This window comes from Strongylocentrotus purpuratus, unplaced genomic scaffold, assembly GCF_000002235.5.
Source record: "Strongylocentrotus purpuratus isolate Spur 01 unplaced genomic scaffold, Spur_5.0 spur5_scaffold_4, whole genome shotgun sequence".
Lineage (NCBI taxonomy): Eukaryota > Metazoa > Echinodermata > Echinoidea > Camarodonta > Strongylocentrotidae > Strongylocentrotus > Strongylocentrotus purpuratus.
The window spans coordinates 17,947,309-17,962,581 of record NW_022145610.1 but is presented as its reverse complement, the minus strand read 5'-3'; the positions used below and the strand labels follow the sequence as shown (position 1 = coordinate 17,962,581).

General features: G+C 38.4%; 1 protein-coding gene across 1 annotated transcript; it reads left to right on the top strand.

Annotated features, from left to right (window-relative positions):
• The first annotated feature begins 533 nt into the window (after positions 1-533).
• Positions 534-14,696, top strand: LOC576060 (1-aminocyclopropane-1-carboxylate synthase-like protein 1). Its single transcript, XM_030997694.1, has 12 exons — positions 534-1,006; positions 2,900-2,959; positions 6,041-6,190; positions 7,847-7,913; positions 8,648-8,745; positions 9,038-9,115; positions 10,054-10,154; positions 11,208-11,349; positions 11,704-11,845; positions 12,517-12,656; positions 13,219-13,372; positions 13,958-14,696. The coding sequence occupies exons 1-12, from the start codon at positions 887-889 to the stop codon at positions 14,020-14,022; spliced, it is 1,317 nt and encodes a 438-aa protein (XP_030853554.1). The 5' UTR covers positions 534-886; the 3' UTR covers positions 14,023-14,696.
• The last annotated feature ends 577 nt before the right edge of the window (positions 14,697-15,273 follow it).

Sequence of the window (15,273 nt, the reverse complement as noted above, 5' to 3'; positions counted from 1 at the left end):
TTTGCCAGCGAGCGATCATAATTCAAATGCCTAATGTATATCTTTTGTTACATCAAATCATGCACATGTAGGGCAAGTACGCATTATTATACAAGTTATGATGTCTTAGTGAGCACATTTTTTTTGTTTTGGTCCTCGAAAATTTTAAAATTTGCACCCCCCCCCCCCACTTTGAGCGCCAGGGGGGGGGGGGGGCAATCCCCCCAAAAGGTAATCACGTGTTTTTACATGAACTTCTGACATCTTGGCCCGAATTCACAAAGCAAGGAATTTGAGCTCAGACCAAGGTTTGAGCTCAAACCTCCTATTGTTTCGCCAAACCTCCTTTGTTAAAAGGAGGTTTGGCGAAACAAAAGGAGGTTTGAGCTCAAACCTTGCTTTGTGAATTCGGGCCTTTAAGTTTAGGTACCATTTTGGCGTCTCAATTTAATTGCAGCTTTGATCATACCTACCCATGCATGATTGAACCCTGTATATGCATGGCAGTAGCAAAACCGATTTGGATCGGGTGCTGATATAATAAGGCTCACAAAACCACGTGACTAAAGACCAATAAGTAGGGCGGCCGACGTGGTTGTTCTTTGGGTTCAGTTGTGTGCGTCAATATTTGACGGACAATCGAGGAAGCCTCTGGATCCAGTCAGACGTTATCTTAGCGGATCGGAACGACCGACAACTAAATATGAGCAACTGACCATTTCCGTGTACGGATCTATGATCTAGATGAGACCATTACAAAACGTATTTAAAGCTAGTTAAGTTCAGTCATACACCGAGAGACTATAAATCTGCGGAGAAATTGTTCTTATTCTATTCGAGAAGACGGATTTAATTAGAATCTTGCCTAGTTTTTGTTCTACTATAGTCTACCCGGACAGCTTTCGCCATGGCATCGGAACGGGACATTTCTAAGCGCGTTGAGAGTTGTTCTGCTTTCGAATTTCAGTTGAAAGACACGATGATAGCGATTTGGAGCAATGAATACGATGAAGATCACAACAAAGAGGTAAGCTGGTCAATAGTATAATATAATTGTATGTATGAGAGCATTAGCACTACAGCATGATCTTAAGAGCCTGTTGTATATACCTCCTAATCCTCACTATACCACAGTTACAGCATTGTACCAATTATTGACAAACGATGACTATTAAATAATAGTGGGTGGAGGTAAAAGAATCAAGATGTTACATCGAAAGTTAGAATATATAGACTCAAGGTGGTTACCCTATAATGCCGATATACGTCTTAGTATCGAAGAGACTCATAGTACGTTCCGGATTCATTCCTTTAACATACCTGGCCATATACGCACTAGCATTGACTCTCTATGCTTTGCTGGAGTGGCCATATCTAGTGTATTAATGTAATTGCAGATTTACAGGGTTAGCTTTGCATTTATGTTCATTCTTTATGGGATGCCGTCTGCTTGGGCAGTATTGGTGCATTATGTGACATCATTAAAACATCGTTATTTTTCTGGCGAATCTCTCGTATATCCCAGATGCTAAGGACCCAGGTCGGAATTCCAGTTGAAACCAGTAGGCAACTGGTACCAGTTAAAACCAGTAAGTCAACTGGTACCAGTTGAAACCAGCTAGTAGATTCAACTGGTTTTTAATATGGAAATTGAAACAACGCTAACTGAGACCAGTTGAATTACCAGTTGATTTACCAGTTCAATTACCAGTTGATTTACCAGTTGATTTACCAGTTGAATTTCCAGTTGAATTACCAGTTGATTTACCAGTTCAATTACCAGTTGATTTACCAGTTGATTACCAGTTGAATTTCCAGTTGAATTACCAGTTGATTTTTCAGATGATTATCCAGTAATCAATTAACTGATAATCAATAATCATTATTAGCATCTGGCCACCAACTTGACCACATATACTAACTCTTGCAATTACCCCATCACAATGATCATTTAAAGTAGATTACAGACGTGTATTGTGTGATTTGACATATATTGTTCGTGCATACATATATACAAATTTATACACTTTATTTCTGGTTAGTAATTACATATATATCAATATATCTCATTTTACGTCTTAAATCAGATGAAAAACATGATCAGACATGTGTAATATATTTGTCAATAATTAACTAAGAAAATGTAAATCACAAAATGTATGTGCATTGTCACATTTGCTTGAAAGATCATGATAATTATATTTTCTGTGAAAACATGCAAATCATGAATATTCATAAGATACATTGAACTGGTTTTTCAACTGGTAAATCAACTGGTATTCGTACTGGTTTTCAGCTGGTAAATCAACTGGTATTCGTACTGGTTTTCAACTGGTAAATCAACTGGTAATCTTACTGGTTTTCAACTGGTAAATCAACTGGTAATCATCTACTGGTTTTCAACTGGTACTCATCTACTGGTTTTCAACTGGTAATCATCTACTGGTTTTCAACTGGAATCAACTGGTAATCATCTACTGGTTTTCAACTGGTAAATCAACTGGTGATCATCTACTGGTTTTCAACTGGTAAATCAACTGGTAACCATACTGGTTTTCAAATGGTAAATCAACTGGTAATCATCTACTGGTTTCAACTGGTAAATCAACTGGTAATATCAACTGGTCTCAGATGTCAACTGGTATTTCTACTGGTTTCCAAAATGTATCAACTGGTATCAACTGGTACCAGTTAAGACCAGTTGAGACCAGTTGAGACCAGTTCAAACCAGTAGATACCAGTTGAAAATCCTTACTGGTTTCAACTGGTATCAACTGGAATTTCGACCTGGGGAGGTGGTTGAATTGTATTTTTATGAATCACCCGACCAGTTTCTGATGATACATTAGTTGACATATCTGTGATTTTCTTTGAATTTACACTTTAATACAAAGGTTATGCTTTCCTTTTTCTCTTCAAGGGTATAATAAATCTTTCGACTGCACACAACGAGGCAATCCAAGATCTCATCACTGAAAAGGTAAAGTTACTGTCACTCTTACAGTCATGATGCTTTTTCATCATCATGTATCTTGTCGAAATGGCGTTAAGTAATATTATTTCTGCATTTTTCATAGAGACATTATCATATTTTCATATGGAAACGTTTGCTTAATTGCCGGTTATGTCTCATAAAAAAAGCTGACCGCAAGTCCGCTAACTCCCACCGTGTTGAGTGCATTGGGTCAAGGGCCACTGACTTCATCGGGCAGGAAGTTCTATATGTGAATAGGTAAATTCCGGCAACAACATGCGAACGATCAGAAGAAAGCTAACGATTCATTTCATTCATTAGCGGCCCACCCCAAAGCCGCCTGACCACAATGAAAAGAGTGAGGATCGACTTGCGAGAGCGACCGAAGTGCAATCGAAAATCGCTATTTTGCTCTTCAATTCTCCAACGCAAAAAGAGACGATATTGTGCGGGATTACTAAGTTTTTCCGACAAAAGTACAGAGAAATTGCATATCATTTTTTATATTATACTTTTTGAAAGGTTATACCCAAGTGAAGAGTGGCGTACGCAAGATTTTTTTTCAAGGGGGGGGGGGGGGGGGGGGGGGGGGGGGGGGGGGGGGAGGAACATAATTTTTTTTTTGGCCCCAAATTTTTCGCAACGACTCAGGGGGGGGGGTAGGTCTCTTTTTGGGGGTCACCATTTGGTACCCTAAACCCCCGCTGCGTACGCGCCTGCAAGTGACTCCTGCACTTTTTTGTTGTTACTTTTTCATGCTAAAATGCTTATTAGTATTATGCACGCAAGTCAGATTGAGCGGATGATAAGATCACTTCTTTTTGTGGCCCCAAATTTTCGCAACGACTCAGGGGGGGGGGGGGGGGTATGGTCACTTTTGGGGGTCACCATTTAAGTTTTTTTGTTTTGTTGTTGTTTTCATCAAAAATCACACACATAAACAAAATTGAGGGGGAGGGGGTTCAATCCCCCCCCCCCCCCCCCCCCCCAAAAAAAAAAAACCCGCTGCGTACGCGCCTGCAAGTGACTCCCGGTCTCCCCAAGGTAATGAATGGTCGAAAGTCGAGAGAAGGTTGCGTTTCGGTCAGACAACAATAGAGGGCACATAGAGAGAGAGAGAGAGACAGACAGACTGACTGACTGACAGAAGGAGAGAGCTGATGTAAAGAAGAAGGCGAAGATCAAAATTATGAATTGAATGTTAGTCTGCACTTTGTACTATCGCATTTCGTGTTATTTATGTTCAACTCCATTGTATTATTCTGTATCCATTTGTATCTTATTGATGTTTATAATCTGTAATTTACTAATTTTGTATTGACATGCAAACGAAACAAATTTACAATAAATGGACAATAACATTTGAATTGAATCGAATTGAATTGAATTTCATAGTAGGTCCATGGTTGTACAAACCTGATTGAACCATCTGGAAGATTAAAAGCTGTTCAGATCCAGCGCTAAAGCTAAAAACGACAACACAAGAAAGAAGGGGACAATCTTGAAAAGCAAAAAAAGAAAGAAAAATAAATCGACAAACTAAATCCAGCTACTACAAGCATAATAAGTTACATAGCAAAAACTATATGCTCAGTCCGGCCCTCCCTGTATCTTAAAGGTAAAGACCAGTTTTGGAGACTCCCCCTCTCAAAAAATGAAATGGAAGCTCTTATTACCAATCATGTGAAAGACTATGTTTTGATTAATACGTGATGATACAAATTTTGCCGGGAAACCACATACCGTCTGATTCTAATTGATATATTTGGTAAATTATCATATCAATCGCAACTTATTTGTGATTGATATCAATCACAACTACACTGTCGCTCATAAAGGTGGAATATTTTAGTTTTAACTCAATTTATGGAACTATTTTAAAAATTATTTAAAAATAATAGATCTAGATAATAGTATACATTCTCAGATTTTATTGAATAATAAATTGCCAATGTGTGTTTTGCGGGACTGCTAAAGCATGTGTATGCTACTATGCTTATTAACTAGGGAACCTACGCCTCAAGTCATAAATGACATTATTGAGGATTAATGCCCCACAAAAGGGCACTAATATAACACATCGACATGGTTTTGATCATGGGGCCTCACAGTTACGAGGCCATTGCTTTGTCACTGAACCATGACTGTACGCAGCAGGGGCTAGGGTAGGGGGCAGTTTCCATAAATAAATAAAAAACACAGAAAATGCAATAAATTTTCAATAATTTATTGCATTTTACCCCAGTCCCCAACATAAAAAAATCCTCTGGACGGCCATGCATTATGGCTCAAGGCATGGGCACACAGAAGATTTTTTATGTTGGGACCCGGGGTAAAATGCAATAAATTATTGAACATTTATTGCATTTAAAAAAAAAAAAAATTATTTATGGAAACTGCCCCCTACCCTAGCCCCCGCTGCGTACAGTCATGGTTCAGTGACAAAGCAATGGCCTCGTAACTGTGAGGCCCCATGATCAAAACCATGTCGATGTGTTATATTAGTGCCCTTTTGTGGGGCATTAATCCTCATTACTGTCATTTATGACTTAAGGGCATAGGTCCCCTATTTGATAAGCTTATTAGCATACACATGCTTTAGCAGTCACGCAAAACACACATTGGCAAATTATTATGCAATAAAATCCGAGAATGTATACTATTATCTAGATCTATTATTTTTAAATTATTTTTCAAATAATTCCATAAATTGGGATAAAAAAAATATATTCCACCTTTATGAGCGACAGTGTTTGTACATAAGAGATGGGAGACTGCAAACTTGTGATTGATTTAGGGACTTGATATTGATTCGGATCAATATCAACTCTTTGTAAGACGGGGCCCTGGCCTGGATAGATATCGCGAATGCACTTCAACATTGAACATTTGGACATATATTTCTGCTTTTTGCGAATTTAGGTTGAAGTATTGCCATCTCAAACTCTGAAGGCATTATGTAAACTATATTGAATGGAAATTGCACTCAAAACCCTTGAACCGCAATTTTACCACTACCGGTCTATATCTTTAACCTCGTTTCGCTACTTCCATTCAAAATCATTTATTTTTTTTGACAAATATTAGTTGAACCAGCCAGACTTCATGACGTGGGACTCAACGATGCTACCATACAATGGGCATCGCAATGGTAGTCTCCGCCTCCGGAAAGCCTTGTCCGAGTTCTTATCTTGCTGCAGTGGTCAGAAAGCTCCAGAAACTCTCGATCCGGAAAAGGTATATTTTCTGACCGCATTGCCAATTTGTCTCCCAGATTCCATTAAAAAAAGAGAAGATTTTGACAGATTTATATATAATTTCCTTATTTGTTCTACGATTTTTCTCACACATTCACAGAACTATTGTTTGATTTTTCTGCTTCTATTATCAGGGTGGAATTCCCCTTTAAACGACGATGTTTTATTTTTTTTTATTCGTTCAACGTCTCGATATAATGCTATTTGAATATTTTGATGACAATAAACGACACAGGGTACTATTTTTGTGTAACGTAAAATGGCAATCACATGTCAAATAAATGATTATCAGTTGCGGGGTTTAATAATTTAAAGAAAAGAAAATGTCAAAGAAATCATTCCTCTTCTTCCCCTACTTCTTCCCTTTCTTCATCTTCTCCTTCCTACACCTAGTCAAGGGCGTATCTAGGGAGGAGGGGGGGGGGGGGGTGGGGGTGTTTTGGGTGTTTTAGGTGTTCAGACCCCCCCCCCCTTGGCAAAAGGGGGATGTTTCAGAACCCCCCCCCCCCCCCGTCGCGTATTCACCGGCTTGCTGATTCGCGGCTAAATGTTTTCTCACGAATCGGGCAAAAAAATACCTCCCCCTAAAAATCCTGGCTACGCCTTTGATCCTAGTCCTATTTGTCAATAGCAGCGCAGTATCATAATTGGTATCATTGTTGTCATTATTGTAAGTATCATCAATGTATTGAGATAAATCGTGTGTTTTCTCGCGTTATGGATTCAAAGACCAGTTTAGAGGTTTGTATTGCTCCAGTCTTGTGTGTTTATTACTACCCCTGACAACTACCCTCTAGGACAACCACCCTCTAGGGAAACTACCCCCTAGACAAGTTCCCCAGCAAACTACTCCCAGGGCAACCACAACTACACCCGGATAACTACCCCCAGACAACTACCCCTGGACAAGTTCCCCACACAACTACCTTCTTGGGCAACCGCCCTCTAGGACTGTGGACATATACCTCCTTGACATCTAACACCCATACTATGGTAATTGCCACCCAACTACCCCCGGACAATAACCACTTAGGGTAATTATCAATCGGACAACAACCAACATACATACTGGTCCGGGGATAGTTATACTAGAGGGTGCTTCCCTAGGGAGTAGTTGTCTGGGGTATTTATCCGGGGGGGGGGGGGTGGTGTCCTAGAGGGTGGTTGTCCTAGTGGGTAGTTGTCTGGTGGTATTTGTCCGGGGGAAGTTGTCCTGGAGGGTGGTGTCCTCGGGGGTAGCTGTGTGGGGACTAATTACCCTAGAGGGTAATTGTCCCGGGGGGTAGTCGTCCTAGAGGTCGGTTGCCCTAGGGGGTAGCTATATAGAGAGTGGTTACCCTAGGGGTGGTTTACCCGGAGGGTGGTTGTTCAGGGGGTAGGAGTCCTAGAACCATTTTGACTTTGTCTACTACTCGCATTACTGTTCATGCAGCCACACTTTTCCACACGTCATCTTTAATAAATGTGGATGACATTCGCGTATGAGGAAAGTAATTGAGCTAAAATGGAAAGCCTGTATTTCAGTATATACCCACTTAACATGAGGATCAGCCAACGTCTCTAATCTAAAGTCAACATCTCCCTCAAATATGCAGTGGATTGTACAGTTTGGTCTTTCTTATTCTCATTCGTATAGTTCATAGTTCTGAATGGAGTGACGTCTGCACTGAGTGCGATGGCTTACGTTTTATGTGATAATGGAGGTATATATATTTACTTTATGCTTCTCACTCATATCATTTGTTCTCCAATATCTGAAATACAGCACTAATTACAATTACGGGATTCCAATACAAATCTGATAGCACAACAACCGCTCCTGTCACTTGTACAGAATGACCGTTTCCAAATAAAATGTCGAATTCATATAAGGGCAGATTGAGGACTGTCGGGGGAAAATGGGGGTATTGCAATTAAAATGTTATTAATCCGGGCACATTTTCACGACATGTACCCCCCCCCCCGGAATACGTTCTTAAACGTCCCGGCCATATCACCGCCCCCCCCCCTGAAACACAGAATAGGGGGGGGGGACCCTATACGTATGAACTGCTTTGAGTCCCCTTCTCAATTTAAGGTCCTTGTAAGAAAAGGCAAAAAAGCAGATATGATGACCACATTTTTATGCCACATGTTTGTGTGGTCCCATATACATCTTTCTTTGTACAGAGCTTGTTACTTTTCCCAACTGAAAACAGGCCAAATTTCTTATCATTTTGATGATTCCACATCCTTGCAGTACACATCAATACTTAACTGCTAGTACAATATCCATTTTTTTCCTGATTGGTTCCACACTGTTTCTTTCACAATACAATCGCATGACTTTATCTTTAACTTTATCTTTAACTTGAAGATCTCATACATATCCTTTGTAGTCATTACGATTGTAACGTTTCCATGTTCACACTTGCCTTCACAAACTACGTTACTGCAGACACCATTTTGACTCCTGCTCCCATGTATGGAGCTATACCACGTGACCTTCTGTTCCAGTATGGAGCGAAGACATATCCAGTGCATCTTAGCAGCAAGGTAAGTCTGCATTTTTTTCAAGTTTCACTAAGGTGGAAAAAAGAGAAAATATATCATATTTTGCTATTTTGCCAACCAAAGAAAACTTCTCAAATGAATCCAGATTACTGACAGAAAGTTAAATATCATCGCACCCCAGTCCCGGCCTTAGCGGGCTCCTGGTTACCCTTTCTTATCTGAGATCGAGAAACTTGTGTTTTTCACTTTTAACCAACTCTTCTAGACTTTTAAATAAGTTAAGGACCCATTGAGATAAATTTTAAAGGGATTTGTTTTCTCTTTCATATTGAAGGCAGGACCAGATGGAAGAGAACCGTTTGAACTGACAGTTCCTCTTCTTGAGTCAGCGTTGGAAAAAGCAAAGGAGGAGGTATGTACAGTGGCTACAGTCCACGCGACGGACATCCCGTGAGAACGACAATCGGCTCTAATGCTAATTTATAATGGTTGTTCTGGGGGGCGTTTCATGAAACAATCAGTCGGTGGTTTCATCGACTAATATCATTTTCACCGACAATTTTATTGTCACCGACTTTTTTCCAGGCCTATGATTGGTCAAATTTAGTCAGCGCTGACAGTTATCGGCGGAAAAATGTTGATGAAACGCCCCCCCCCCCGGACCCTGTTTCATAAAACTTGACATCAATAACACGTTACAGGCTACTGTTATAAACTACTGAAATCATGGCATCCGATTGGCTGAGACCACATTTGTCATAGAAATTTAGCCGTTGTTAAAATAGATAATAAGTTTTTATGAAACGGGCCGCTGTTATGTTTGTAGCATATTTAGATACCCTAAATATATTTGTATCATGATACTGGTGTAGACTTGTCGTGGTCTAGTGGATACGTTGCATATGACGGTGGTTCATATGGTTCACGGTTCGAGTCCTGCCGCGGTACTAATGTCATTTGCAGGCGCGTAGCCAGGATCGGTTGCATTTTTTTAGACCCGTTTTTTTTACCTCGATCGATTACATGTATGTGCCCCCGCCCCAAATATCAAACTCTGGCTACGTGCCTGGTCATTTGGCAGTTCATTAATCTACATTTTCCATACTTGATCCATTATTATTATCATTATTATTATATTATTTTATCATCATTGTTCTTGTTCTTGTTCTTCGTCGTTTTCTTCTTATTATTATAATTATCATTATTAGTATTATCATTACTATTATTACTATTTACTATATAATTATTATTATCATCATTATCATTAATATCAATATTATCGTTACTATGATCATTATCATTATCATTATCATTATCACTATTATTATTATTTTTTATCATTATTATTAGGGACATAACGTCAGAGCTCTTCTGCTGGTCAATCCTGTCAATCCGTATGGAACCGTGTACACCAAACAACAAGTTTTGGAATACCTCACATTTTGCAAAAGGTGTGTTTTCGACTGAGATACGATATATAGATGCAATGAAGAATAATAATAGAATAGTCGACCGCAGGCAGATGTGCTAGTTCCCGAGAGCCTATAAAAAGCCAAACCTCGAATATTAAAGCAGTCGAATTGAAACAAAAATCTACCAAGAATTCTTACCTGATCCTTTTATTGAGTAAAGATTGGTTTAAACATCACGTAAAATCTAACGTCTGTTAATCTTCGCTGGAAAATGACTGAAAGTTTCAATGGAGATCGCAACAAAATTTAAATATTTTTCTGGTACCCGGAATCTTGCAGGAAAATCACCCATGAACTATTGACTATGTGTTCATCTCTTTGCGGGAATATCCCAATTCACGACTGCAATTTCGACCAGTCAGATGGCTAGATTTCTAAAGAGAGGTGTATAAAATAGGATAGGATATGTTAGGCCGGATAGGATAGAATATAATAGAATATGATAAAATAGAATAGGATAGAAGAGATTACCTTGCGGTATAACAAGAGATGTTAAATGCCTTATATTCTTACTAAATTAAATCAGAGAATGTGTTTCTGAATATTCAGACTGTACCCCCAAAAGGAATATTGTAATTGCCGTTTTATATACGTTATTTAATTACTATCAGGTTTACCTAAATATGGTTTGCCAAAAATTGCTTAGTACATATAGTACGTTTAGTGTCAAAACAGTTGATTTGATATCAAGTCTTCTGTATTTGATTTGACACGATGCCCATTTCCATATACTTATTGAATTGAAATCATTTCTATGTATCTTTCGCGTATTTTGTACTTATTTGTTATTACACTGTCTTCATTCTTAAACATAAATATACTAAAATGAAGTTTAAACTTCCGCCAACCTTAGAATTGAGTAGGTTGGTAGAAGCTTGAAATACATGGAATCAATACTTCAAACAATGAAAGTTTTTTTCATCATTCATGGTATATGTGAATATATGATACAGAGTGCAAAATACAACAATATTTTTTTCAATGTAACAAAGTAACTTAATCTATTGTTGTAATATATTTTTTCATTTACAGGCATGATCTACATTGTGTGCTTGATGAGATCTATGCTGCTAGTATCTATGACGAGTCTGTAGAGAGTTCCAGTGTATTCACCTTGCATTCAGATGAGCTACCGGACAAGACAAAGACACATGTCATATGGGGAATGGCAAAGGTTAACAATTTACGATCCATATTCATGGTTTGATAGTTTGTTAAAATTCGACTGCTAAGAAAGCATGTGCATGCCTGTCAGTAAGCAGCAGGGGACCAACGACTTTAAGTCCTCTCCGAGGGACTTGGTGATGGTGATTAGGCCCCAATAAAAGGCCATGGCCCAAGCCCATTCCCCCTTCTGTAATGCCCGGATCCGCCCTTGTGTTGGCCCTACATACCTATGTTTTCCCTAAATAATGTATCACATATTTCCTACCTCTTATTTTTACAGTGAAACAACAAACAATAATTTTATTCTTCACCAAATCCTGATTATCTATTCATTCATTTATCTGTTTGTTTGTTTTTACAGGATTTTGGAATGCCAGGTTCTCCATTCGGAGCCGTATATTCATGGAATCCTCGGGTCTTAGCTGGCCTAGGACAATTAGTCGATTTCTACCAGATTCCAAGTTTCATTCAAATAGCTTTGGCAAAATTACTTGAGGACAAAGGTAAAGAAGTGTCATTTTCGTATTTACATCTTTTTATACCCGTATAATACAACTAAGAGACCTCCGATGAGATTCATCTGTTTGGTAATGTATCAATTAGCAAGAGCGCCAGCTATGTTGAAAGTCTGAAGAAGCTTGAAGATCTGCAAGTGAAATTTAAAAATATACGATAATAATCATTGTGTAGAAGAACTAACTTAATACTCTCAAAGAGTCTTTATGTAACTAGTCGAAAATCCTTTAAGGAATACTGTCTTATAATAAATCAATCGCCTTATTAGATAAAGTAGAAAAGCAGAGTTGACCTTTCTTGATGAATTGGAGAGTTTTTTTAACCTTTTATTTCACATGAAAAACGATAGATAAACAAAACAAAGCATATGAACAAAATTGATATTCATGGACTACAAATACATATACACAGTATAAGTTTGCATTTACACTAGATATTCTCGAAATTACATGTGAAAAAAGGAACTTGATCAAAAAGGCATAGCTTGTAGAGTTTAAGTTCTTCAAAATAATTTAGGTTAGGGTTAGGGTAATATACAATTTTTTGTGATTTCCTGTTGATGTACCATTTGGGGTTACATATGAATGTCTTGTTGATAAAACGAATAAGGTTATACATGTTTATATAAATATATTTATATATTTTTTGTAATACTTAGAATGGTTGAAATCGTACCTTCCAACTCACAATAAGATGTTGATGGAATCGGCAACTATCGTAATGGAAACTCTGAAAGAGCTTGATGTGCCATTTGTGAAACCCAGTGCAGGGTTATTCATTTGGGCCGACTTCAGAAAGGTGGGTATATTAGTCTATGCTATATAGTATTTATGGCATTTTTTTTTAATTCACAAAGTACAAACAGTTGTATTAAACATGTATCTAAAATGGCTATGAAGGTAATTTTAGACCCCAAAATGTGTGAAATTTAGCCAATACGATCATACCAATTCAGATCCACTTTCCACAAAATATGGTGAGCGTATATTAATTAATTAATTAATTAATTGATATTAACAATACAGAGGCCGGGTAGTCGTGCGTATTATAACTAACACGAAAAAGCCAACAAAAAGCCAACATTGGCATTGGCTGGAATAAAACATATAAGACACTATCTCGTTTTTCAACGGGTAGTTCAAATGATCGAATATTTTATGGATATTTCAGCCGTCTCTGAACCGATCAAACAAAGATGATTTTGTCGAAATGTAATATGTTCGTGCGGTCTGTTGTCGGTCTTGCCCGTGTGAAGAAGGTATGAATCTTTATTGAAATAAAGCCCGGATGAAATGTCGGGACAACTCTTTAGTTCTACAACTCAATGACAGGCAATATCCTTCCTCTTTCATGCACGCAGATCATCACGAATGTAAGCAAACAAACCGAGAAGCAGTTTGCTTTCCACTGTCTTGACCACGGTCTCGGTCTCGCACCAGGGGCGGCCTTCTATTACAACGAATTCGGCTGGATTAGACTCGTCCATGCCCTACCGAAATGCAAACTCATCGAAGGTAACAATGAAATACTATTTACATTTTTTTTATGAGAGTGTAATTATACCTTGATATCATTTTTATGCGTATGAGGCGAGGATTAGGACCGGGGGGGGGGGGGGCTTTTCATATTTGGTTTGGACGGTGGAGTGCCGCTCAAGCCTCGAAACCCATACCCATTTTTCAAAATCTATGGGTGGAATTTGCAAATTTTGCACAAAAAAATTGAAAAAATTGACCCATTTTCAATGGTATTTTCGTTAAAAGTGGGACCTATGTTTAGGGATTTTTTGTGAAAAAGTGACCCATTACAGCGGCAGTCCCCGCATGTCCTAATATGTGAGTACCCCCCCCCCCCAACCAGGGGGATTAGGGAGGGGAGGGTGGTGAGGGATCTGCAGCTTCCTGAAATTACCAATATTCACAGTAAAAACATTTAGAAAGGGGAAATTTCGAATCCAGGTAAGAGACTTCCCCCGACATATTTATATTTGTAACCATGCGTCTATGGCTATATTGGATCAAGAAAGCTCACTTTAACAAAAAATGAAACGTGATAATTTAGTATTTTTTTAGTTTTCAATATCTTTTCCCTGTTTCCAGGAATGAAGAGACTTAAAGCGGCATGTGCAACATTCCAAACGAACAACATCACTCATGCAAACTGAGGCATCAGGGAATAATCTTCAGACAGATCGGTGGCGTAGCGTGGATCCATGGGGCACTTGTGTCGTGGGGGCGAAGGCGCATTTTTTGTGTGTGAATGAAATCCGAGAGAGCAAGGCGGTCGAGTTAAGTGGGGGTCACTTTCGTCATGTTCCGTTTCCCTTCACCCTGTAACAATGCCACTCAATTAGAGCCGAGACGCTATGGGAATGACATTTTCAAGGGAATTTCGGATGTGACAGGGCAATCTTTTATCAACCTGTCCCATAACAAGTCATGTACAATAACATTTTGACCTGTCCTTTGACGAAACATTCAAAATTTCCCTCCACGCTTATAGTGTCCCCTCCCTCCCATCCTTCTGCTACGGAGGTAGTGACATTCATTCCAACGGTGAAGTTTCGAACCCCGAAATAGTAAAAAATTCAGAAAAATGCACAACACTTCCTCATTAGGAAATATCATAGAGTCTTATGGATTAATTTTGTCAGAATGAAGAGTTGTGGATGTCCTTACCGTCTTTCGGTCATTTTAGGAGACTGGCGGCCATTCTGGACGCATTGTATGTATGTGGTATGATTAAATTCTTCGACTCCAAAAACATAGGTTTAGACAGCACAACGAAATCTCTAAGATGGATATATTGTTATCTTGTTTTCCTTTCCTTTCTTTTCCCCCTTATTGTTTTTCTTCTCCCTATTTTACTTTCTCTTGTCTTATAGGTAGTTGAAGTGTTTGTACTTTGCTTATTTTAATTAATTCATTGTTGTGTGCCTATAATATGTTATATTTCTTTTTGTATTGTTTTTCATTCTTTAATGGGCGATCCAACTTCACAGGTTTTCACAACCTTCATGGAAAGCCCCGCATATAACCTTTGTAAACATAGTTAAAATTTACTGTTACTTTGTATATTTTGATTTTATATTGCGAAATAAAATTCAATTGAATTGAAAAAAAATAATATAATGATTTATGGCTATTTTTAAAGTATTGGCGGCCATATTGGACGCCATTTTGAAAACGGGTCCGATTTTTCGTAGATTTTAGTATGTTCTTCCCGATGTCCAACACTAACGGACACCGTTGAGAAAATGTTTGTTGCAATTTTCGGGGGTCAAATTCTATATGGTATTGACCTGAAAAATAACTGTCATGCTGCAATCAAAAAAAAATTCTTCATATGTGGATAATAACAATAATAATAACATACATTTATAACGCGCAGAAAACTATGCAAATATTATTCTACT